This window comes from Theropithecus gelada, chromosome 15 (genome assembly GCF_003255815.1).
Source record: "Theropithecus gelada isolate Dixy chromosome 15, Tgel_1.0, whole genome shotgun sequence".
NCBI classification, from domain to species: domain Eukaryota; kingdom Metazoa; phylum Chordata; class Mammalia; order Primates; family Cercopithecidae; genus Theropithecus; species Theropithecus gelada.
In genome coordinates this window covers 66,351,939-66,375,050 of record NC_037683.1, presented here as the reverse complement: position 1 = coordinate 66,375,050, position 23,112 = coordinate 66,351,939, and the positions used below count along the sequence as shown (strand labels likewise).

Sequence of the window (23,112 nt, the reverse complement as noted above, 5' to 3'; positions counted from 1 at the left end):
ACTTTTGGTCGGGCGTGGTGGCTCATGCCTGTAATCCCAGCACTTTGGAAGGCTGAGGCAGGCGGATCACAAGGTCAGGAGATCGCCACCATCCTGGCTAACATGGTGAAACCCTGTCTCTACTAAACATACAAAAAATTAGTCGGGCATGGTGGCGGGTGCCTGCAATCCCAGCTACTCAGGAGGCTGAGGCAGGAGAATCGTGTGAACCCAGGAGGCAGAGGTTGCAGTGACCCAAGATTGTGCCACTGCATTCAAGCCTGGGTGACAAAGCGAGACTTTGTCTCAAAAAAAAAAAAAAAAAAAATTTCGTATTACTTTCTATGGCCCACAATACTCTACTGTTCTTAATTATTTTGTTGCTCAAATGGTCCCAAATTTGGCCTGGGGAACTTTAAATTTCTCACAATTTATCCCCTCTCAGAAAACTCTAATACCTAGAACTAGCTTATTATGAGAATTGTTTTGTCAAGGAATCTTACAAGGCTAAGGCATAGCTAAACTTCAGCAATAAGACTAAATTGTTTTTCTAATTCTTGTTCATTCCAAAATAGACTTTATTAAAATAAGGATATTGGGGTCTGCTTGATTTGCCATTGTCTGAAGTTGAGTTTCATTACTAAATCTTAACTGATCTGTTTACTTTTTGCTCTAAATGCTTGGAGGGGAGCCCGAAAGGCCATCAGCATTTGTATGAGAATAATAGTGTAGATGGCTAAAACACAATCTCTTAAGATCATTTCTCATTAAGGGAGAGGGAGAGAAATCTATAGTGACATCTGACAAAGCTGCATGGTCAATCTGAAAATAAAGAACTGCCAAAATTAAGAAAGCTGAGAAATGGCTAGAGAAAACAGAACAGGTCAATCGTAATAATACGGAAGAGGTGATTGTCCCCAATTGCCACAGTTGAAATGGAATGCTTTGTGGTCTTTAACAAAGAGACAAGAGTTCATTAGGCATGTCACATGTCCCTCTGTCTTAAAACGTCAGAGCCTAATCTATTGCCATGTGGTACCCGCTTCCCGAAGCTTACAGACCTAAAGTACCCTCTTGGACTGGGTTTGCATATATCAAACAGAGGCACCTTCATTTAAGTTAAAATGTAAGCTCCTCTGCCATAAACTATAAAGGGAGGTAAAGACAAGAAAACCTTTAGGGAAACAAAATGATTCTTTCTGGCCGGGTGCAGTCACTCATGCCTGTAAACCCAGCACTTTGGGAGGCCAAGGCGGGTGGATCACGAGGTCAGGAGATCGAGATCATCCTGACTAACACGGTGAAACCCCGTCTCTACTAAAAAATACAAAAAATTAGCCGGGTGTGGTAGCGGGTGCCTGTAGTCCCAGCTACTCGGGAGGCTGAGGCAGGAGAATGGTGTGAACCCCGGAGGCGGAGCTTGCAGTGACCTGAGATGGCGCCACTGCACTCCAGCCTGGGAGACAGCGAGACTCCATCTCAAAAAATAATAATAATAATAAAAACATAAAAAAAAGATTCTAAGCTAGTAGCTTTACTTTTTAAATTTCAAATATAATTAGCTATACGATTAAGCTTGTGAAACCCCATACCTTAATAAAGTCATTTCTACCATTTGCGAAATCAAACTACACTTTGATAGATTGCCAGATGAAAAAGGATACCAAGAATCTCAATGTTTTCTATCAAAGCTGTGAGAAATACCAATATATCCATATGATATGGACAAGAGACAGGGAAACACTGGATAGAAGAGAGTGGTTCCCCGGCAAAGGCCCCATTCTCAGGCCTGGAAACCCACGGCCCTAAACGAGAATAGGCATTCCTGTTTTTGCACCCAAATTTTGCCTTTTTGCCCACCACATCCCCTATCCTGTACCCATATAAACACCAAAACCCCAACTCCACAAGGAAATGAACAGAAGAGCAGAAGAATGGCAGAACGGCATGGCAAAGAGAAGAGGAGGAGTGTCTGAACGTCTGGAGGAGTGTCTGAATGTCCAGAGGAGTTCAGTTGGGGATGGTCGGAGAGGAAATCGGCTGCTAGACAACCAAACTCCAGGGGAAGATCATCTTCCCATTCCATCCCCCTTCCACCTCCCCATTCATCCCACTGAGAGCCACCTCCACCACTCAATAAAGCCCCCGCATTCATCCTTCCAGTCCATGTGTGACCTGATTCTTCCTGGATGCTGGAGAGGACACTGAGCTGGTTAACACTTAAGCCATCCATGGACAGCAAGGTTAAAAAAGCGCACTGTAACTCATGTTACTTGGGCTTTGGGAGTCACAGACACCCACCCCTGGACGCCGCCATGGGGCCGGAGCCCAGGGGCGCTTACCCCAGCATTTGCACCTGCCAATCTGTGTACTCCCCCTCCCATAAATACAAGCCACACCCAATCACACATCCTGTGAGGGGAGTCAGGGAACTCTCATAGGCTATTATTACTAAATAAGCAAGTTGTTAGAAATGTGAACACCCCAGACCTCTAGGAGCACTTAATTACATGCTTTTAAACTATAATTATCCTTATTTTTGTGAATGTTCCTTATCTACCCCAGGTAGCAAGTTGCATATATTATATCATTTAGCCCCACTGTATAAGTGAGGAAACTGTGGCTTGAAGTGCTTTGCCCTTGGTTACCTGGCTTGAGCCAGTCCTCCAAAAGGACATTTACCAGTGTTGGTATTTTTAAATAAAAACAAAACCTTTCCTCACAAAAATAAAATTCCTATCAGTAAAGGTAAATGAATATTTAATACCAAAATGTTCATTATGGCTAGTTGCAGTATTTTAAATAATCTTATTATGGTTCTTTCCTGCTCTCTAAAACTTAGTCATATGAATGTACTTACAAAAAGTAAACTTTATACACAATTGCTAATTAAATTAATGGATGCAAATAAGTATTTAAAGTGTGCCAGACACTGAGGTAAAAGAGCTGCACACAACCACTATGTGAGGCAGACATTAGAATCCCCATTTGATTGATCAGGAGACTGAAGCTTACAGAGAGGTTAAGTTACTTGCTCAAAGGCACAATGCCAGCAAGTGGCAGAACTCAACATTTCTGCTACCTTGCAAGCCTACCTATATTCTTTTCTCTCTCCCACGTCTTGCTAGGAACAGATACCACAAATCTGAAATTCAGGTGTGTCAGGAAAGAGGTTGATTTTTTTTTATTCTTTGTCCTACTTGAGACTTTGGATCCAGTGATATTCCCTTTTGTTCAACTGGTAATGGCTTAGAAATGCAACTGTTTGTGCATCCTTCCAGCAGGAACCTAAACATGTTGGATAAATAGCAGCCGCCTTAAGGAATGAATAGAAAATCAGGAAAAGTCATCATCCATATGAACTACGTATCATCTGCTTTCTTGCAAATGGAACAAATTATTCATGTTGGCAGGAGTAATTCACACAGCCCTTGACCCCCCGATGATGTCCAGTGTGACAGTCAAAGCCAAATACTGACCCAAAAGCACCCGTGCTCTCCCAGTCTTGATGTGTGACGCCTAACACTTGTGCTTTATCCTCATCATATATAATGACTGCTCATTTTTATTTCTGTCTGGGAAATTTTACTTTCTCCTGGTGATTTTTAATTTTTTAATTATTTTAAGAATTACAAGTGTACTAAAGTGAGAAAAAAATGGTTACAGAAACCCTTACAGTGTGATAGAAATGTTCTTAAATTGGATCGTGGTGACAGCTATACAACTCTGTAAATTTACTAAAAATTAACTGACTTAAACACTTACGTTAAAGGAAAATAAAATCTTGGGACCTAAACTAATCATGCCAAAGGGAAAATTTAAGCTTGGCAACTGAGTCACGCAAAAACTGCCTCCTTTCTGTTCCTAAACAGATAGCTGCAATGATAGAAGGCCACCTATCTCCCCAGGTGGGATCCTTCACAAATTGCTCACAAGAAAATGCCTTGTGGGCCCCAGAACTTTTACCATAAAACAGAGTTCTGTTGAATCTCACCCTGAAAATATAACTTAACAGCTTATCTTCACAGGTATGGGACAAAGACAAGACTAGAAATCGTCCTACCACCCACCCAGAGACAAATGCATATGTTTACTTTGTCTTACAAAAAATGCAGATTTAAAATGCAGAATGCATAACTGACTGTTCCTCTACTCTCTCCTTTAGCATGTAACATATGGATTCAGTGAACGCTAATCAAAGCCTCACAAGAATGTGACCCCTTACCTCACTACCTATTTACCTCTTTTTTTTTCCTTCCTCCTTTCCCCTTCTGCCACTCTCCCCTTTAAATATTTGAACTCCTCAAAATCATCTTTGGAAAATGCACAGGGCACAGATCCTACTCTAACTGTGTCTCCTTCCCAGGCACATCCTCAACCTTGGCAAAATAAGCCGCTAAATTGAGATCTGTCTTGAACATTTTTTGGGTTATACTTAAAAGGAGTAATGCAAAGCACACCTCAATAAAGCTGGGAGTGTTTAAGTGTACTGAGATAATGCTAATGGATTACGGAGGTAAAGTCTCCCTCCTGACTGAGAGGATAAAACTCTCACATTGTTAGACAGCATTAAAGGAATTCCTTTGCTGCTTTCTATGGTGAAGAAGGGCCACCATCTCTTGTGGAAACACATTGCCCACATGAATAATTTGTTCCATTTGTGACATGGTTTGGCTGTGTCCCCACCCAAATCTCAACTTGAATTGTATCTCCCACAATTCCCATGCGTTGTGGGAGGGACCCAGTGGGAGGTAATTGAATCACCGGGGAAAGTCTTTCCTGTGCATTCTTGTGATGGTGGATAAGTCTCAAGAGATCCGATGGTTTTAAAAATGGGAGTTTCCCTGCACAAGCTCTCTCTTTGCCTGCTGCCATACACGTAAGACGTGACTTGCTCCTCGTTGCCTTCTGCCATGATTGTGAGGCCTCCCTAGCCATGGGGAACTGTAAGTCCATTAAACCTCTTTCTTTTGTAAATTGCCCAGTCTCAGGTATGTCTTTATCAGCAGCATGAGAACGGATTAGTACAATTTGCAAGAAAGCAGATGATATGTAGAGTTCATATGGATGATGACTTTTCCTGATTTTCTATTCATTCCTTAAGACAGTTGCTATTTATCCAATATGTTTAGGTTCCTGTTAGAAGGATGCACAAACAGTTGCACTTTTAAGCCATTACCAACTGAACAAAAGGGATTGTCACTGGATCCAAAGTCTCAAGTAGGACAAAGAATTAAAAAAAAAAAAAAAAAATCAGCCTCTTTCCTGACACACCTGAATTTCAGATTTGTGGTATCTGTTCCTAGCAAGGCATGTAGGAAAGAGAAAAGAACATGGGCAAGCTTGCAAGGCAGCAGACACAGTGGAGTCCTTCCACTTGCTGGCAATGTGCCATTCATCAAGTAACTTAACCTCTCTGTGAGCTTCAGTCTCCTAATCAATCAAATGGGGATTCTAATGCCTGCTTCACAGTTGCTGAGTGCAGCCTGATGCCTCAGTGCCTGGCACACTTTAAATCCTTATTTGTAGCTATTAACTTAATTAGCAGTTATGTATAAAGTTTACTTTTTGTAAGTACATTCATAAGGCTAGAATTTTACAGAGCAGGAAAGAATCATAGTTAACGCCCACATCCCATTCCTGTTGGATGCCACAGCATGTATGCCAAAGAAGGAATAGTTCTTCTCAAGGCAGCCAGGAATGCTAAATACAGACAAAAGCTGTGCAACTACAACACGGTCAGTGATGGACCACATACACCACGGTGGTCCCATTAAGATTGGAGTGGAGCTGAAAAGTTCCTATCGCCTAGTCATAGCCATTATAACACATAGTGCAATGAGTTACCTACATGTTTGTGGTGATGCTGGTATAAACAAACCTACTGCACTGCCGGTTATATAAAAGTATAGCACATACGATTATGTATAGTACAGAATAATAAAAATAACTGTTACTCGTTTATGTATTATACTGTATTTTTAATCGTGATTTTAGAGTGTACAGTTCTCCTTCTAGCTATTAAAAAAAGAAGAGTTAACTCTAAAACAGCCTCAGGCAGGTCCTTCAGGAGGTATTTCAGAAGAAAGCATTGTCATAGGAGATGACAACTCCAGGCATCTTACTGCCCCTGAAGACGCTGACATTGGTGATCCTTACCCTGTGTAGGCCTAGGCTAATGTGTGTGTTTATATCTTAGTTCTTAAAAAAAGTTTACAAAGTAAAAGTAAAAAACTTTTAAAATAGAAAAAAGTTTGAATAAGGATATAAAGAAAATATTTTGTATAGCTGTACAGTGTGTGTTTTAAGCTAAGTGTTATTGTGAAAGTGCCAAAAAGTTTTAAAAATTGGCCGGGCGCGGTGGCTCATGCCTGTAATCCCAGCACTTTGGGAGGCCGAGACGGGCGGATCACGAGGTCAGGAGATCGAGACCATCCTGGCTAACACGGTGAAACCCCGTCTCTACTAAAATCCAAAAAACTTAGCTGGGCGTGGTGGCGGGCGCCTGTAGTCCCAGCTACTCGGGAGGATGAGGCAGGAGAATGGCCTGAACCCGGGAGGTGGAGCTTGCAGTGAGCCGAGATCGCGCCACTGCACTCCAGCCTGGGTGACAGAGCGAGACTCCGTCTTAAAAAAAAAAAAAAAAAAAAAAAAAAAGGAAAGTGCCAAAAAGTTTTAAAAATTTTTAAAGTTCATAAAGCAAAAAAGTTCCATTAATCAAAGGTTTATTATTAAAAAATATAAATGTGCTGCCGCCTAAGTGTACAGTGTTCATAAAGTCTAGTGTGTAATAATGTCCTAGGACTTCACATTCACTCACCACTCACTCACTGACTCACCCAGAGCAACTTCCAGTCCTGCAAGCTCCATTCATGGTAAGTGCCCTGTGCAGGTATACTGTTTTTTACATTGTATACCACATTTTACCGTACTTTTTCTATGTTTAGATACACAAATATCATTGTGTTATACTGGCCTACAGTATTCAGTACAGTAACATGTTGTACAGGCTTGTAACCTGGGAGCAACAGGCTATGCCTGAGAGCCTAGGTGTGTAGTAGGCTGTACCATCTAGGATTGTGTAAATACACTATGATGCTGGCACAATGACGACATTGCCTCACAACACATTTCTCAGAGAGCATCTCCTCATGTAATGACGCATGACTAGTTACTGAGCACCTGGAGGTGGAGTGGTACCTGAGGAGGACTGAATGATTAAAAAGAATTGTCCAGGTGAGGGAACAGTGTATGGAAAAGTTGGGAAGAAATGACCACCTTTTGGGAAGTTGGGCATGAGAAAAGAAACCACAAGCACATCAGAATGGCCGATGTTAAAAGTCCAGGTTAGGAATGCGAGATCCTAGAACCCACCCCAGACCTACTAAGCAAGAATCACTGGCAGTGAGACACAGGGATATGCATTGTAACAGGCCGCCTATACCCCAGCCAGGTGATTTCTACACACACTAAAATATGAGAACCACTTACCAAGATAGTAAGAAAGGCCTTACATGTGTTACATCAAGTTTAGCCTAAAGCTGCCTCCTTACATATTTTAAGTTTGGCCTAAAGGTTTCTCGGTACATCATGAGCTACAAGTGGAGTACAGACCTTACCTACCCTTGTGCCAATCACCGAGTTTTGGCCCATCGAATGTAGATAACGATTGGAACCGTGTTCAAATAAAGCAAACTCTGGGCTGTAACCAATCCAGCTGTATCTGCACGTCACTTCCGTTTTCTGCACGTCACTTTCCTTTCTCTGTCCATAAATCTTCTTCCACCACATGGCTGCGCTGCAGTCTCCAAGCCTGCTCTGGCTCCAGAGACTGATTCACGAATCTTTTCATTGCTCAGTTAAACTCCTTTAAATTTAGTTCTGCTGAAGTTTTTGTTTTATCATATGTCATGCTAAGGCGTTTGCATGTTACTTTAAAGGCAATGAGAAGCTGTGGACAGATTTTAAGAGGCAAGGTAAAAATGGACTTGCATTTTAGAAAGAGCAGTCTATTGTCAGCTGCTAGCGGCTGGAAAAAAAAAAAGCAGTCTAGCACAGTACACTGCTTTAGGGCACAGCAAGAACCCTAGAGTCCCTTCAGGACTCAGGAATGCTTGCACACTCTTACTTCCTTTACCTTTTAGCCTCTTATATTCAGCAACTGAACACAAACATACCTTTTACAGGCCATAGTCTCCTACCAACATCTGGGTACTACATGAAAACCCTGTAAGAACTTTATGACATTCACCAAAATGTTTGGAAAAAACAAAGGTTACAACACCATTTATGTGTCAGCGACCAAATGCTGTTTCCAAAATATTACTGGCACTATCACCTCCCTTGCTGACAAATATTAACACTTTTCAGTTTTAGATAGAGCTGGAACAGATGGCCCTTTGAGCCCCTGTTTACTACTCTCTTTCGTGTGAAGTGATTTCCCCTCCCACTCAGGAAAGGAAAGGTGGGAGGATGTAAACTCAAAGAATTTACCCAGCTGGAGTCCTGGGTATTAGCCTGAAAGGTGATTTATTTATCCTACAGGACTCCATCACGGAGAAAGGTTTTTCTGCAAGACCCTGGCTGGGCCAATCCTTATTTATACAATGCCTGTGAGCAGCCACAGACTGCAGCCTTGACAATGCCACAAGCCAACTTTTGGGTCCGCCATACTAAGCGTTGCATAGGTCTCCTTTAACCCTCACAACAGGTTATATTATTGCCATTTCTCTGGTGAATATGGAATAGATAGATTGAGTAACTTATCCCAGGTTATACATGGAGGAGCAGGGATTCAAACCCACATCCAACTGACTCCAGAACTTACAACCAAACTAATTAATGGGATGTGTCAAGTAAATTTCTATTTTTCCTATTTTTTTGACGCTTTCTTGCACCTGAAGGAAATAAGCACATTTAATTCATAAGGCTTACAACACATTACAAACAAACTTACAACACCCCTAGAAGGTCAGAAGTTTGCTGACCACCTAGTACAGGAGTCTGCAGCAAACTTCCTCCATAAAAGGCATATAAATATTTAGGCTGTGTAAGCCACACATCTACCACTGTAGAGAAGTTTGGGGCCGCCTGACCTAGTGGAAAGGGCAATGAGTTTAGAGTTAGGGAACCTAGTTTCTAACCCTGATTCTTGCCTAAGCCAGCTGAGTGACTTTGGGCCAATCACTTCCCTTCTGTTTCTTCTGTAGAATTCTCTTTTCAATTGACTGCAAAAATAAGGTTAAAATATATTTTAACACACCAAAATGTTAGCTGCAGATTCTACATTAAATCCATAGATAATGAACCAGTGGCAGCAATACTTAAAAAGCATAAATAGAAAGTGAATTTGCATTTTAGTAGTACCTTCTATGTGTCAGGTGCTTTATAAAATACAATCTCACTTCATCCTTCATAAATGAAGAATGTCAGAAGTGAAATCACAGGTTCAAAGTCAGAGAGCAAATGGGAAGCCAGAATCTAAGCCCAGCTGGCCACTCCCTCAGAAGCTCAGTGCTGCTCTACACATCGAGGACCTGGTCTGGGTCAATGAGCCCTCGACTGATGATTCTGCAAACAGGGTGACGTACGAGTACTTTTTGGGGAGGATTTTGGAGTCAGGCCTCACTTCCCCCTCTGAAGGACTCTCCCTCTCTGTCCTCATCTGTCTTGTCCACCTCCTCTCAAAAAGATCATACTCCATTTGGTCTGAAGAACAATGTGAGAATCTGAGGTTTGTTTCCTTTGGTTCTGAGTGGAAGGACTGTGACTCATGGTTGTCCAGAATGCCAGGTCAAGGTGGTCTGAGAAAGCAGGGAGGGAGAAAAGGAGGACCAAGCACTTTCTCAAAGAAGCTGTGACTGGTCCTGCTGCCCACACCAGCACTGTGGGTCAAGTTGGTTTCATATCTCAGAACTTAGTCCTAAGGTAAAAGTCTATGTGATGAAACATAAACCTGTGAAATTACCCAAGTGCCTCTGACCTTGTCTGTCTCCTTAACCACCCACTGCAATTCAGTTTATAGGCATACGTTTAAAACTGTACCTTAGAAATGGGGTTGGGAAAGGGAAAGTGAAACCAAACAAATGGAAATCATTATCGTTGCTTCCTTTACCCCCAAAAAAGAAGAAAAGCAAAAATATTCCCCAAATACAGAAGGGTGCATGTGTGTCTCCACTGTCAAAAGCAAATTTTTTTTTTTTTTGAGAAGAAATTTCACTCTTTTTGTCTAGGCTGGAGTGCAATGGCTCAACCTCAACTCACTGCAATCTCTGCCTCCCAGGTTCAAGCAATTCTTCTACCTCAGCCTCCTGAGTAGCTGGGATTACAGGCATGTGCCACCATGCCCAGAACATTTTTGTATTTTTAGTAGAGACTAGGTTTCACCATGTTGGCCAGGCTGGTCTCAAACTTCTGATCTCAGGTGATACCCCCACCGCCTCGGCCTCCCAAAGTGCTGGGATTGCAGGCATGAGCCACTGCGCTTGGCCAAAAGCTAATTTTTTTAAAAGGCAGGACCAGGCATGGTGGCTCATACCTGTAGTCTCAGCACTTTGGGAGGCCAAGGCTGGGGGATCACGTGAGCCCACGGGCTTTAGATCAGCTTGGGGAACACAGTGAGATCCCATCTCTATGGAAAAACACTGGTTGGGCATGGTGTTATGTGCTGTAGTCCCAGCTCCTGGGGGAGGAGGGAGTAGGTGAGGGGGGCGGGGCGTTAAGGCAAGAGATCCCTTGAGCCCAGGGGGTCAAGTCTGCAGTAAGCCATGATCACACCACTCTAATCTAGCCTGCGTGACAGAGCGAGACTCTGTCTCTTTAAGAAAAAAAAAAAGAAAAAAGAAAAGCCAAACCCCGTAGCTAAGCATTCAAGGCCAGATTCTGATCAATCTGGCTGGAACACACTCACAGCAGCTCTCCCGCCTTAATCACTTAAAGTGGGCATAAACTGTGCTCCAACCACATGGCCTCCATCCTACTTCACCACACCTGAGGAGCGCAGGTCCCCTGCTGTTCCCTCTGCCTGAAGGAATGAGGGGTGATCTGCTCCCTTGCTGCCTGCTGAAATTCCACCTCATGAAGCCCAGGTCGAATGTCACCTTCTAGAAGACACACGTCAAAAACTCAAAGGAACTTTTACAGACAGATCATCAGTTTCAACTCCCTCATGTTGCCTCTGAGGAAAACAAGGCGCAAGAACGTTAAGGGACTTGCTCTAAGTCACACAGCTAGTCGGTAAAGACTTGGTCTGGAAGGAAGTCAGCAGGTGGGGTGGGCAGCAGGCAGGAGAATGTCCAGGTTGACCGCCCTGTGAGAGCTCTCTTCTCCTCTTCTCCTTGGAGCACAGGCCATTTGAACCCTCTCTAGACTCTGCCCGGCACTCCAGGTTACAGCTGTCTGTGTCCACATTTCTGATTGTCTTTTTCAGAGAGATCCAAACCATATCTTACCCATCATGTTACCTTAATACTTAGGTACCCTTGGGCCTTCAGTGAGTCCCAATAGTCATTCAACAGACAAAACACCAGCCTCCACCACTCTGGGCTTGTCTACCTCCAATAAGCCTCCACGCCTTGCCAGGGAGCCACCTAAAGTACTGCTCACTCCCCACCACTCCTCACTGAAACCCACAGACACACACCATGATCTCCACAATCTGACACGAAAGTCTCTGAACGGCCCTTCTTACCTGTGATAGTTAATTTTAGGTGTCAAGTTGACTGGATGAAGGGATAACCAGATAGAACAGGTAAAGTTTTTATTTCTGGGTATGTCTGGGAGAGTGTTTCCAGAAGAGACTGGCATTTGAATCCATGAACAGAGTAAGGAAGACCTACCCTCACCCAAAGTGTTGGGCACCATCCACTCAGCTGAGGACCCAGATAGAACAAGAAAACAAAGGAAAGTCAAATTTGCTTGTTCCCTCTTCTGGAGCTGGGAAGTCCTTTTTCTCCTTCTCTTGGACATTAGAACTCAAGGTTCTCCAGCATTCGGTCTCCAGAACTTGCACCTGCAGTCCCCCAGGTTCTCAAGTCTTCATCCTCAGACTGAGTTATACCATCAGCTTCCATGGTTTTGAGGCCTCTGGGCTTGGACTGAGCCACACTACCAGCCTCTGCAGCTCTCCAGCTTGCAGACAGCATATGGTAGGGCTTCTCAGGCTCCATAATTCTATAAGTCCATTTTCATACTGCTATGAAGAAATACCCAAGACTGGGTAATTTATCTCCATTTCTCTGGAGAACTCTAACCAAGTACCCCTCCAGCCTTGTTTCCTGACACTCCACCTGTCCAGAGCACCACAGGCTCTTCCTCACCTCTGCAACTTATCCCACTATTCCCTCTCCGGGAAGACACTTCAAGAGCTCCCTTTCCCCACATCACTTCTCCATGGCTAACCCCTACACATTCTTCATGACTCAGAATGTCTAAGAAATGACCTCCTTCAGGAAACCATTCCTGACTACCCTCTCTCCCAGGTGAGGTGCCCTCCTCTGTGTTCCCAAAGTACCCGGGCATCCCTCCTCCACCAGGTGGTTCTCAGCACACACATGCCCCACTCTCCGCACACACATGCCCCACTCTCCGCACACACATGCCCCACTCTCCGCTAGACCATAGCCTGAGGCAGGAGCTGCATTTGCTTCTCCAGCACCTAACACAATACTCAACACATTAAGTCAGACTGAAAAATTGTCACTCACTAGTTACCTTCAGATCCAACAAACATACAGTGTATCATTTCACCAAAATATTTTAAAATATGTAGACCCTATGAATATGACAGCATAATATCAGCAATACCAAGGGGACACGTCCACAGATCACAGTGAAAAGCTTTACTACACACCTAGTCTTTAAATAAAGAGCTTAAGATGCATGATGGCATTAGGAACTGCCAGGCACTCCCCACTTCAGGAGTCCCTTTAGAGAGGTGTGATGACATCAACAATATGGCAGCTGGCCATGGTGGCTCTGGGTATAAACGGACTTGGTGCATCAGGAGGGAGCACAGATCCACGAAGTACAGGGGGAGAAGAGGAGAGTGCTGACTAAGGTGGTGGCCAACAGGAGGCTGGAAAAAGGAAAATGCCTCCCCCCAGGAAGCCTCAAAAGCACCCACAGGAGTCCCCAGGTACTTATCTTTGGGAGGTGAATACAAAGTAACTTCAGGAGACTCTGCCTGAGATGCTACTGGGGCACCCAAGACTGGAGATTGGTGGGCTGTCAACAGATGGCTAGATGGAAACTCTGAGCCTCACTGAACTCACAGTATCAGATTCACACTGGATGATTAGAAACAGCAACCATGGGCAGGGAACTGAGATAAGAAGGCAAGCAGCTAGCACAGGAAGAACTGATACTAGCCTGCAGAAGCATACGTGTTACCCAGACTTGAAGGGAAGGAAGTGGGTATCCAGGTAAAGAGGGGGGACAGGAGAAAATGAGGAAAAGTTTCACTACAAAAACAGCTGTCAAAAAACAGATAGGGTTTCAAAAGAGACTCAAGATTGAACATTTCAGGAAACATTTCAGGAAAATGTCTGTCTGTTAACCTGAGCTGGAGTTGGGACTGACGGAAAAGTGATGCTGCTTCCTTCCACTAACCAGCATAACTAATTTACAAACACCCTTTCTTAACTCTGCCCAAATGCTTACCCTCATTAACAAATGGCCCACGCTCCGCAATCAGAAAATTCAGTGAGCCGTAGGGATTAGTTTCATCTGCTTGTTGTCCTTCCCCATCTTCTACCCACCTGAAAGGAGACAGGAATGAACTCTACTCCTCCTCCTTAGGCGACAGCACCCCCACCCAGCCACACAAGGAACCCAGAATTATTACTCAATGGCTCCTCCCTCACTGCACCACTGACCATCAAACTGGGGGACAGGCCACCAAGTCAAGTCCTCTTTCATGTTTTGAGAAATCCTTCAACTCTGGCCTCTTCTGTCCAGTGCCACAGCGTCTACTCTACTTCCTTACTCATCATCTTCCACACTCACTGTTGCAACAGCCTTTTGTCCTCCTGCTACCTCCACATCCTGGCTGCATCCACTTCACCAGATTTATCTTCCTAAAATGAGCAATCTTACCACAATTGCCTCGTCAAAAACCTTCCATGTGGCCGTTCGCAGTGGCTCACGCCTGTAATCCCAGCACTTTGGGAGGCCAAGGCAGGCGGATCACGCTGAGGTCAGGAGTTTGAGGGCAGCCTGGCCAACATGGCAAAACCCCGTCGCTACTAAAAATACAAAAATTAGCTGGGCGTGGTAGCGGGCGCCTGTAATCCCAGCTACTCAGGAGGCTTAGGTGGGAGAATCGGTTGAACCTGGGCCATGGGGGCAGAGGTTGCAGTGAGCTGAGATCCCACCACTTCACTCCAGCCTGGGCGAAAGAGTAAAACTCCGTCTCAAAAAAAGAAAAAAGAAAGAAAAAAAACCCTTCCAGGTTCCCATTTTTTAGGAGATACAACCCAAACTCCTTAGCGTTACACTCAGGATACAATGACTCACGATCCAACCTAGCCTTTTTGGTTTCTGCCCTTCGACACTCTCCTTCCCACTGGACCAAGTGCTCTCTTATTCCCGCCCATCTCAACTTCCCCCAAGGCCTTCCCACTGGGGGGCCCAACACAATCCCGCTTGCCCTTTGAAACCTAGTTCAAATACCATCTCTCCTTTCAAGTCTTTGCTGGCCCCTAAACACGGGAAGCCAATCATCCCTGTTTGTACCTGTTGTCTTGGTGCAATTACTGAAAGCACACATTTACTCAGAGTGCCCTGCTTTCAATGATAAATTATATGACCTTCCGACCTAAAACCTACCCTGACCCAAAGACAGAAATAGTACAGTGACTTGTGTTCAGTGTTTTGCTTGACGCTGTGCTCCTCAAGGGTAATAACTGTCTTGTTTTAGTGTGTATATCCAGCATTTAAAGACTGTTAGCACCTGACAGGGGTTCAATGAACATTGGTGGAAAGAAAGAATAAATCTCAGCTAGGAACAGTGGCGCACGCGTATAATCCCAGCACTCTGGAAGGCCCAAGAGGAGGGATCACCTGAGGTCAGGAGTTTGAGACCAGCCTGACCAACATGGAGAAACCCCATCTCTACTAAAAATAAAAAAAATTGGATGGGCATGGTGGTACATGCCTGTAATCCCAGCTACTCGGGAGGCAGAGGCAGGAGAATTGCTGGAATCCAGGAGGCAGAAACTGCAGTAAGCCGAGATCACGCCATTGCACTCCAGCCTAGATGACAAGAGCAAAACTCCATCCCCCACCATAAAAAAAAAAAAAAGTTTAAAAAGTTATGAACATTTGGCCGGGCGCAGTGGCTCATGCCTGTAATCCCAGCACTTTGGGAGGCCAAGGCGGCCAGATCACGAAGTCAAGAGATCGAGACCATCCTGGCCAACATGGGGGAACTCCATCTCTGCTAAAAATACAAAAATTAGCTGGACATGGTGGCATGCGCCTGTAATCCCAGCTACTCGGGAGGCTGAGACAGGAGAATTGCTTCAACCTGGGAGGCGGAGGTTGCAGTGAGCCGAGATCGCACCACTGCACTCCAGCCTGGGCAACAGAGTGACACTCCATCTCAAAAAAAAAAAAAAAAGCTATGAACATTTAACCTTATAACTGTATTTGCTGAGTGACTTTTAATATAACGTTAAATATAATGCATCAAATTATATATGCAAGTTACCAATTTCTATAACTACATAATAGCAATGTAATCAACTTTTCAAAAAACATTCAAAACTGTTATTTTCCAGCAAAAGTAAAACTATTGAAAAAATTATTTTCTGAAAAGTGACTTTTCCTTGTTTTCTTTGGAAACAGGGTCTGTCACCCAGGCTGGAGTGCAGTGGCATGATCAGAGCTCACTGAAGCCTCAACCTCCTGGGCTCAAGTGATCCTCCCACCTCAGCCTCCAGAATAACTTGGGACTACAGGCAGGCACCACCATGCCCAGCTAACTATTCATATTTTTATTTTTGTAGAGACAAGGTCTCACGGGCTGAAAAGTGATTTTTAGTAAACTTTTATTTCATATGAGAAAAAAAATTTTCTTTTTTCTCAGACAGAGTTTCACTCCTCTTGCCCCGGCTAGAGTATGATGGCACGATCTCAGCTCATGCAACCTCTGCCTCTTGGGTTCAAGCGATTCTCCTTCCTCAGCCTCCCAAGTAGCTGAGATTACAGGCGCCCGCCACTACACCCAGCTAATATTTTGTTATTTTTGGTAGAGACGGGGTTTCACCATGTTGGCCAGGCTGGTCTCGAACTCCTGACCTCAGGAGATACACCCGCCTCGGCCTCCCAAAGTGCTAGGATTACAGGCATGAACCACTGCGCCAGGCCTCATATGAGAAAATTTTTAACTTAATTAGCTGCTAGATATTCATTATTGGTGAGTTGAATAACCTTAATTGAATTAAATAATAAAACATAAATGATTTTCACTCAATTCTTAAATCCTTATATTTGAGGGCCAAATATAAGGAAGCCACAAGGCACCCAATAGTAGCCCATAAGTATGTGAAGGTAACCAACCAAGATGACTTCAAGATCAAGCAACTGACAAGACAGAAAGTCCTCCAATCACAGCCATCTCTATGTAATAAATTTGTTGGATTGACCTTGAATATATTCTGTACATCTTCCATGAACTCATTATCAATGTTGCTAGTGCAATACGCAAGAAAACCCAATGAGAGAAATTCAAATATTAAGAAATAAGCTTTTGCTGATTGAGCTTTAAAGGGCCACACACCATCATAATATCTAAGATGCTTGTGCTCCCCAGTAACCAGTTTTTGCCTCCAACGAGGATGCAAGTCCTAACTTCTATGCTCCCAAATTTATCATACTAGCACCTAAAAAACACAAATTTAAAAATCAGTTTACCCAAGAAAACCTCCATCCTACAGCTACCATGAGAGCTTCTCTACCATCATCATTCATTCACTGGGTACTTTTAAAGAAAAAGATTTCCATATAATTAGCCCTTCCCCCAAAAGAAACTTCCTCTCCCCCAACCTCCCCCTCATCCCCCTCCCCTCATCTCAAGAAAAGCCTAGATCTTTAGAGCTAGAACACTTAGGGCTAATCCAGCCCCCTCTTCTTCAGATAAGGAGATAAGGGAACTGAAAGAGCCCTCTGAAGTTGACAGACTTGATCAATCAAGGTCAACAGTCATGGGAAGGACCTTGTCTGTCTTGTTCACTGTTGTACCTCCAGGCTATTATAGGGCTTGGCACCTAGTCAGCTGTTTACACACATAAGTGATGAACAAAGGGAAGAACCAGGTTACCTAAAACCTAGCCTGGTACTTTTCCAACTATATCACTTTGTCCCTTTTTTTTTTTTTTTTTGAGACAGAGTCTTGTTCTGTCATCCAGGCTAGAGTGCAGTGGCCCAATCTCGGCTCACTGCAAGCTCCACCTCCCGGGTTCACGCCATTCTCCTACCTCAGCCTCCCCAGTAGCTGGGACTACAGGTGCCCGCCACCATGCCTGGCTAATTTTTTTGTATTTTTAGTAGAGACGGGGTTTTATCGTGTTAGCCAGGATGGTCTCGATCTCCTGACCTCATGATCCGCCCGCCTCGGTCTTCGAAAGTACTTTGTCCCTCTTAACTTCCCCAGAATATCAAATAATGGCCATAAAAACTATCAATATCAAATATGGCCACAGAGACTATCAGACTCTTCTTAAATACGTGAAAAGCTTCCTAGCTGAAATAAGCTATTTGCATACCCAGTAAAATTGAAGAACAGGGTCTTATGAACTCAAGGTTAGAGTTCTTCAAGCCCATTTACAGTAAGGGATATTCTACAAATAAGTCAAGGGTATCCAGTCTACAACACACTACTTCCTACTTGCTTACACTTATTAGAGCTCCTTTTTAGAGTTCTTGTACACAGGTCGTATCTTCCTAATCAGACTGAGAACCGTAAAGAGGCAAAACTATGTCTTCTTTAAGGCACCTACCAAGTTTGAGCACAAAGTAAATGCTCAATAAATGCTTGCTCAGTTTATAGCAATGGAAGTGGTACACTGTGAGGGACAAAAGTACATTTGGCATGAACAAACAATTCTATTTGTATTTTGCTCATCAACTAGGACTAGTATAGTACCTAGCATGTAACAGAAGCCTAATAATGAATGAAGAAAAATAAATGAATGATATGGCAAAAACTGAGATGTTATTAAGCAACATCTTTTCTGAAGTCTTTCATTCATTCAACAAATATTTATTTACCAAGTATCTGTGTGCTAGGTTCTCTGTTACTCTGAAACTTCCACAGAGTTTCACTCACAGAAACCTAACTTCCCTCCGCACCGGCTAATGCATCTCAACGCAACCGTTCATCTAGCAGGCAGTGCGCATAGCTGGGGTGACCATCTGTCAAAGTATGTCCGAAACAGTCCCAGTTTACACCTATTATCCCAGTGTTAATTAATAATAGCACTGCTCAACAATGCCCTGATCTAGAGAATTACATGGCCCTAAGCACAGCAAATCTTCTCCCACAAACAGATCAGGATTCAAATATTTCACTCTACAGTCTTGGGACCCTCAATGCAAGGGACAGGCTGTAAGCAAGGGTTTGGACAGCCCAGCTTGCTCTCTTGTCTCTCTGTCATGTAAAGGAGCTGTAGTTCAGTTTTTGTTTTGTTTATTTTAAGGCCCACATTTAAAGTATAGTATTCCTTGTCAGGAGATTCCTGGCATTAAAGAGATGGACGGGAATCTTAACCGCCTCCTCCAGATCATCCACTATTGCATCATTTGAAACCAAAGCCTTCTAAAGGCAGCGACTCGTACAATTCAAGTCAGGTAAGATGGCAGCAACAGCAGCTGTGAGTGCTGGCTGCTGCTGGAGCCTCGGTCTCAACTTCAAGAGCAGGGAGAGCGCTGTCTCTGGAGTTGCCAGGTGCTGAAAGGAACAGTCAATAATAAATCAACAGGTCCGGCGCGCTGGCCCCGGGGTGCTCAGGCCCGGATGCGCCACGACTGGAGGAAGTGGCTAATTACTCACAGTTGAAACCAAAGGAGGCCGGAGCCGGTTCTCAAAGCGGTTTCCCTCTGAGGACCTGCTACGGGAAATGTCCGGGCCCAGTGGAGCGAGACAGAAGAAGCACCACAGCCTGGGCTGCGGCTCCGGCCCGCCAGCCCCAGCCCCTGGCAGCCCTGCCCTGCTGTCGCGGCAGGTACCCCTCTACTCATTCTTCCTCCGGCTGCCCGCTCTTTCCATCAATCGTAAGCCTTTCGGTTCTGCCACCAGGAAACTTCCATAGAAGGTGAGATTCCCAGGTCGAGGGATGATTCCACGAACAGCCAGAGGTCTAGTGCCGGGACTTCAGGGTCAGACTAAGTAAAGCACAGGCGTCGCTGGGCCGGCTCGGAACAACTCAGAGCTGCGGGTCCTACGCTCCCGCACCCTCACGCCCATCCAAGTGCCGGCAGGAGGTGGGTCCTCCATCCCCACGACCCACTGGCCGGCGCCCCGAACCTCGGCAGTGCGTCCGCAGGGACCCTCCTAGCTCCAGCCGGGACAGACCTCCAAGGCCGGGCGCCCCCACCCGGAGCCCGCCCGCCCCAGAAAGGGGACCAAGGGGGCGGGGCCTCGGCCGTCCCAGCCGGGCTCACTCTTCTCTCCCGGACTCCTGTCCAGGGTTTCAGGGGCCGGGCCCGCAATCCCCATCGGCTCGTACCTCGTCCGCTTCCAGCTCCGCTCGGCTGCCTACGAGCGCCATGTTCCTCCTTCGGCTGCTGCCACCCAAAAACCAAGCAGGGAACTCAGAGCCGACTCCTGCTCTCGGCTCTGGGCTCAGCCCAGCGCAAGGGAGGGAGAAAGGGGACTGCCCGGCGCTCCCTCCCCGTCTCGGGCGGGGCCTGAGTGCAGCTACTCGATTTCCCCGCCCCCGGAGCCGGCAGGCCCACACCGCATCCATTTCCTCCCTGGACGCCGCGCCGCTGGCCGGGCCACTGCCCCGGCCCCCCGCAGGCTCGCCCCGCCCGCCCACGTGGGCGGAGTCACCTCCCAGATAAAGTTTCCCGGTCTGGCACGCCCTCCGGGAGGGTTTCCCAAGGGTTACCTGCCGCTTGTGCTCTGAGGTGGCTGGGCACACCTGGAAAGAAGCTAGAGAGCGCGGGGATGACGAAGCCAAGGTCAAAGCAGCGCCCCACCTGGGGTCCGTGGAAGCATCCACCTGGCCCTTGGTCCGGTTCCAGTCCTTTTTCCTCTCCAGGTGGCCACCGCATCTCGCAGATGGTGTGGCCTGAGGGCAGCCCTGGGTCACGGTCACTGGTCCCTGAGAGACTTCTGACACACCACCCGCCTGTACAGTAGGTGGAAGGACTCTGTTTGCTTCTGTGTTCAAAAAATTTAAAAAACGCGGGACAGAGATTTATACATCTTGGAACTCCTCTACCTACCCCTACCCGGACCATGTATTCTCTCCATAGCATCCTGTAGTTTGTAACTCGAAACATAGTTGTGTAATTCGTGCTTGAACTATAAAATCCATGAAGGTAGGATGCTATCTGTGCTCTTCAAGACTGTATCCCCAACACCTAGAACAGTGTCTTGCACATAGTAGGTGCTCAACATATTTGTTGGCTGAGTTTAAAAATTGAACCTTGCTTCTGACATGTAAAATAACTGGAAAATTAAAAGCTAGATCTTTAAGAATTCGGGAGAGAGAGGTCAGATTTACTTTACATACGGAAAAATGCACCAAGTTAAATGTGTAATTCAATGACAAGTGTTTACAAAACATCCCAATCATAACATAGAACATCCTGAAAAGTTTTCTGTGACCCTTTGCTGTCAACTTCCTACCTCCACTCCCTAGCCTCTGTCAGTCACTGATCCGCTATCAACATTGATTTGCCTTTTCTAGAATTTCATATAAATTTAATTAGAGCATGTGGTCTTTCATGTCTGGCTCATGAAAGGCTATTTAATAGTCATCCAGTGATAACTGTAAAAACAGCTAATAGTTATTGAGTCCTTACTATGTGCCAGGACTCTACTGAACCTCTTGCATATAGTATTTCATTTATTCTTCATAACCCCATAAAGTAGGCTGCTGTTCTCTTTCAGATGAGTAAACTGAGGCTCAGAGAGTTCAAGTAATATGCCTGAGGCCAGACAGCAGTTAAGTAAGTAGGGATGCCAGAATCTGAACCCCAGCAGTCTGACTCTAGGGCCTAACTGATAACCATTGCTTTGTACTGTACTGGCTCTAGTCACCCTCCTTCTCTTTCTTTCTGTGTCAGTAAAGCAGTTGCCTGTACAAGTCCATTACATACATTTTCAGTGAGTCACTTTGCATCCTAATACTTGCTGTACAATTTTAATGGCTTGGCATGTACTTTTATACTAGAATAATAAAATGGTTTCTACACCAGAAACATTGAAAAAATGGGTTAGATCATGTGGTGGTTGCTCAACTCTCTGAATTGTCTAAAAATCCTTCAATTGTATACTTACAATGGGTGAAACTTGTGATTATGTAAATTATATCTTAGTAAAACTGTTTTTAAAAAACTAGTTGACACAGGCTAGGTGTGGTGGCTCACACCTGTATGGGATTACAGTACTGGGAGACTGAGGAAGGAAGCTAGCTTGAATTTAGGAGTTCAAGACTAGTCTGAGCAACATAGCAACATAGCAAGACCCCATTTCTAAATAATAATACTTTTTTTTTTTTTTTTTTGAGAGACAGAGTTTCACTTTCGTCGCCCAGGCTGGAGTGCAATGGCTCGATCTTGGCTCACTGCAACCTCCGACTCCCTGGTTCCTACGAATCTGTAAATTGCTTAGAAGTAGGCACTATCTTATTCATCACTGCAGATACTCAGTAAAAAAGCTCCGGGCGCAGTGACTTATGCCTGTAATCCCAACACTTTGGGAGGCCGAGGCAAGCGGATCACGAGGTCAGGAGATCGAGACCAGCCTTACCAACATGGTGAATCCCCGTCTCTACTAAAAATACAAAAATTAGCTGGGCATGGTGGTATGTTCCTGTAATCCTAGCTACTGAGGAGACTGAGGCAAGAGAATTACTTGAACCCGGAAGGCGGAGGTTGCAGTGAGCCGAGATCGTACCATTGCACTCCAACCTGGCGAAAAGAGTGAAACTACGTCTAAAATAATAATAATACTTTTATTATTTAGAACACATGCTCTGAACACTCAGAATCAGATGAGCTAGAAGAGACATAAGAGTTTAATTCCAATACCCTTGAAAGTTTCCAGTCCTTCCCAGACCCCCCAACCCACTCCTACCTCCTCCTGTGTTTCACTTTCTGAGGTTAGAATCCTGTCCAGGTCCAGAATCTACTCTGTATTACTCATGCATGGTTCTGTTTTTCAAAGTTCATTTGTTCCTAAATTGATAGCACATCTTTTTGACATGAAGCCATCTCCTTGGTAGCTTATTCTCCCATATGCTGTTATTCTACCTTTGGAATTTCAACTCTTCAAATTCTGAAGAGATCCAAACAAACTTGGCTCGAATTAGTGACAGAATTATGTTATAATGAGAATCAAGTGTAATTTTTCAAAAATCTATACTTATAATTGAAGCTTGACTGGTGTTTTTGTTGTTGAAGTTTTGAGATATCAGGGATCAAATCTGAAGTCCTGTATGTTTTAAATTCATGGCAGGAGATGAGCAACATTCATGTTTCAATTCAAACACTGAATGAATAAATGTGTTCTGGCCACTGGAATGTCTAATCAAATTTGCTTTGCTCAGGGCAGCTGTCAACTTTGTTTGCCCATACATGTGTGATTTTATTATGAATCACAAATATAAAACACTTTTTCTTCAAAGAACAATTAGAATGGATTTATTTTTACACAGAATTCCCCCTGCGAGTTTGCTGATAATGTTATACTCTAGCAGTCAGGTGAGATTACTCAGATATTCCATATCACAAAAGTAATTAGCATAAAGATCAAGCAAGAGGGTATCTGAATCATTTCATTTTGAAGCCACACCTACCGGGAGCTGTTTGGGTTTCAAAATAAATCTAATATTGTAAACAATCTAATCTTTAGTATTAGATTATTACCTTTAGCTAATAGTTTTTTGCTGGTACTTGATT

General features: G+C 44.5%; 1 protein-coding gene across 4 annotated transcripts in view; it reads right to left on the bottom strand.

The window, feature by feature from the left end:
* TTC39B (tetratricopeptide repeat domain 39B) overlaps positions 1-19,976 on the bottom strand; it is a 137,698-nt gene extending 117,722 nt beyond the window's left edge. For all 4 annotated transcript variants that reach the window (XM_025360614.1, XM_025360612.1, XM_025360613.1 and 1 more), the window contains exon 1: positions 19,707-19,976. In XM_025360614.1, coding sequence (XP_025216399.1) covers positions 19,707-19,946 — 240 coding nt within the window. In that variant the 5' untranslated portion in view covers positions 19,947-19,976. The remainder of the gene's footprint in view (positions 1-19,706) is intronic.
* Between the last annotated feature and the right edge of the window lie 3,136 nt (positions 19,977-23,112).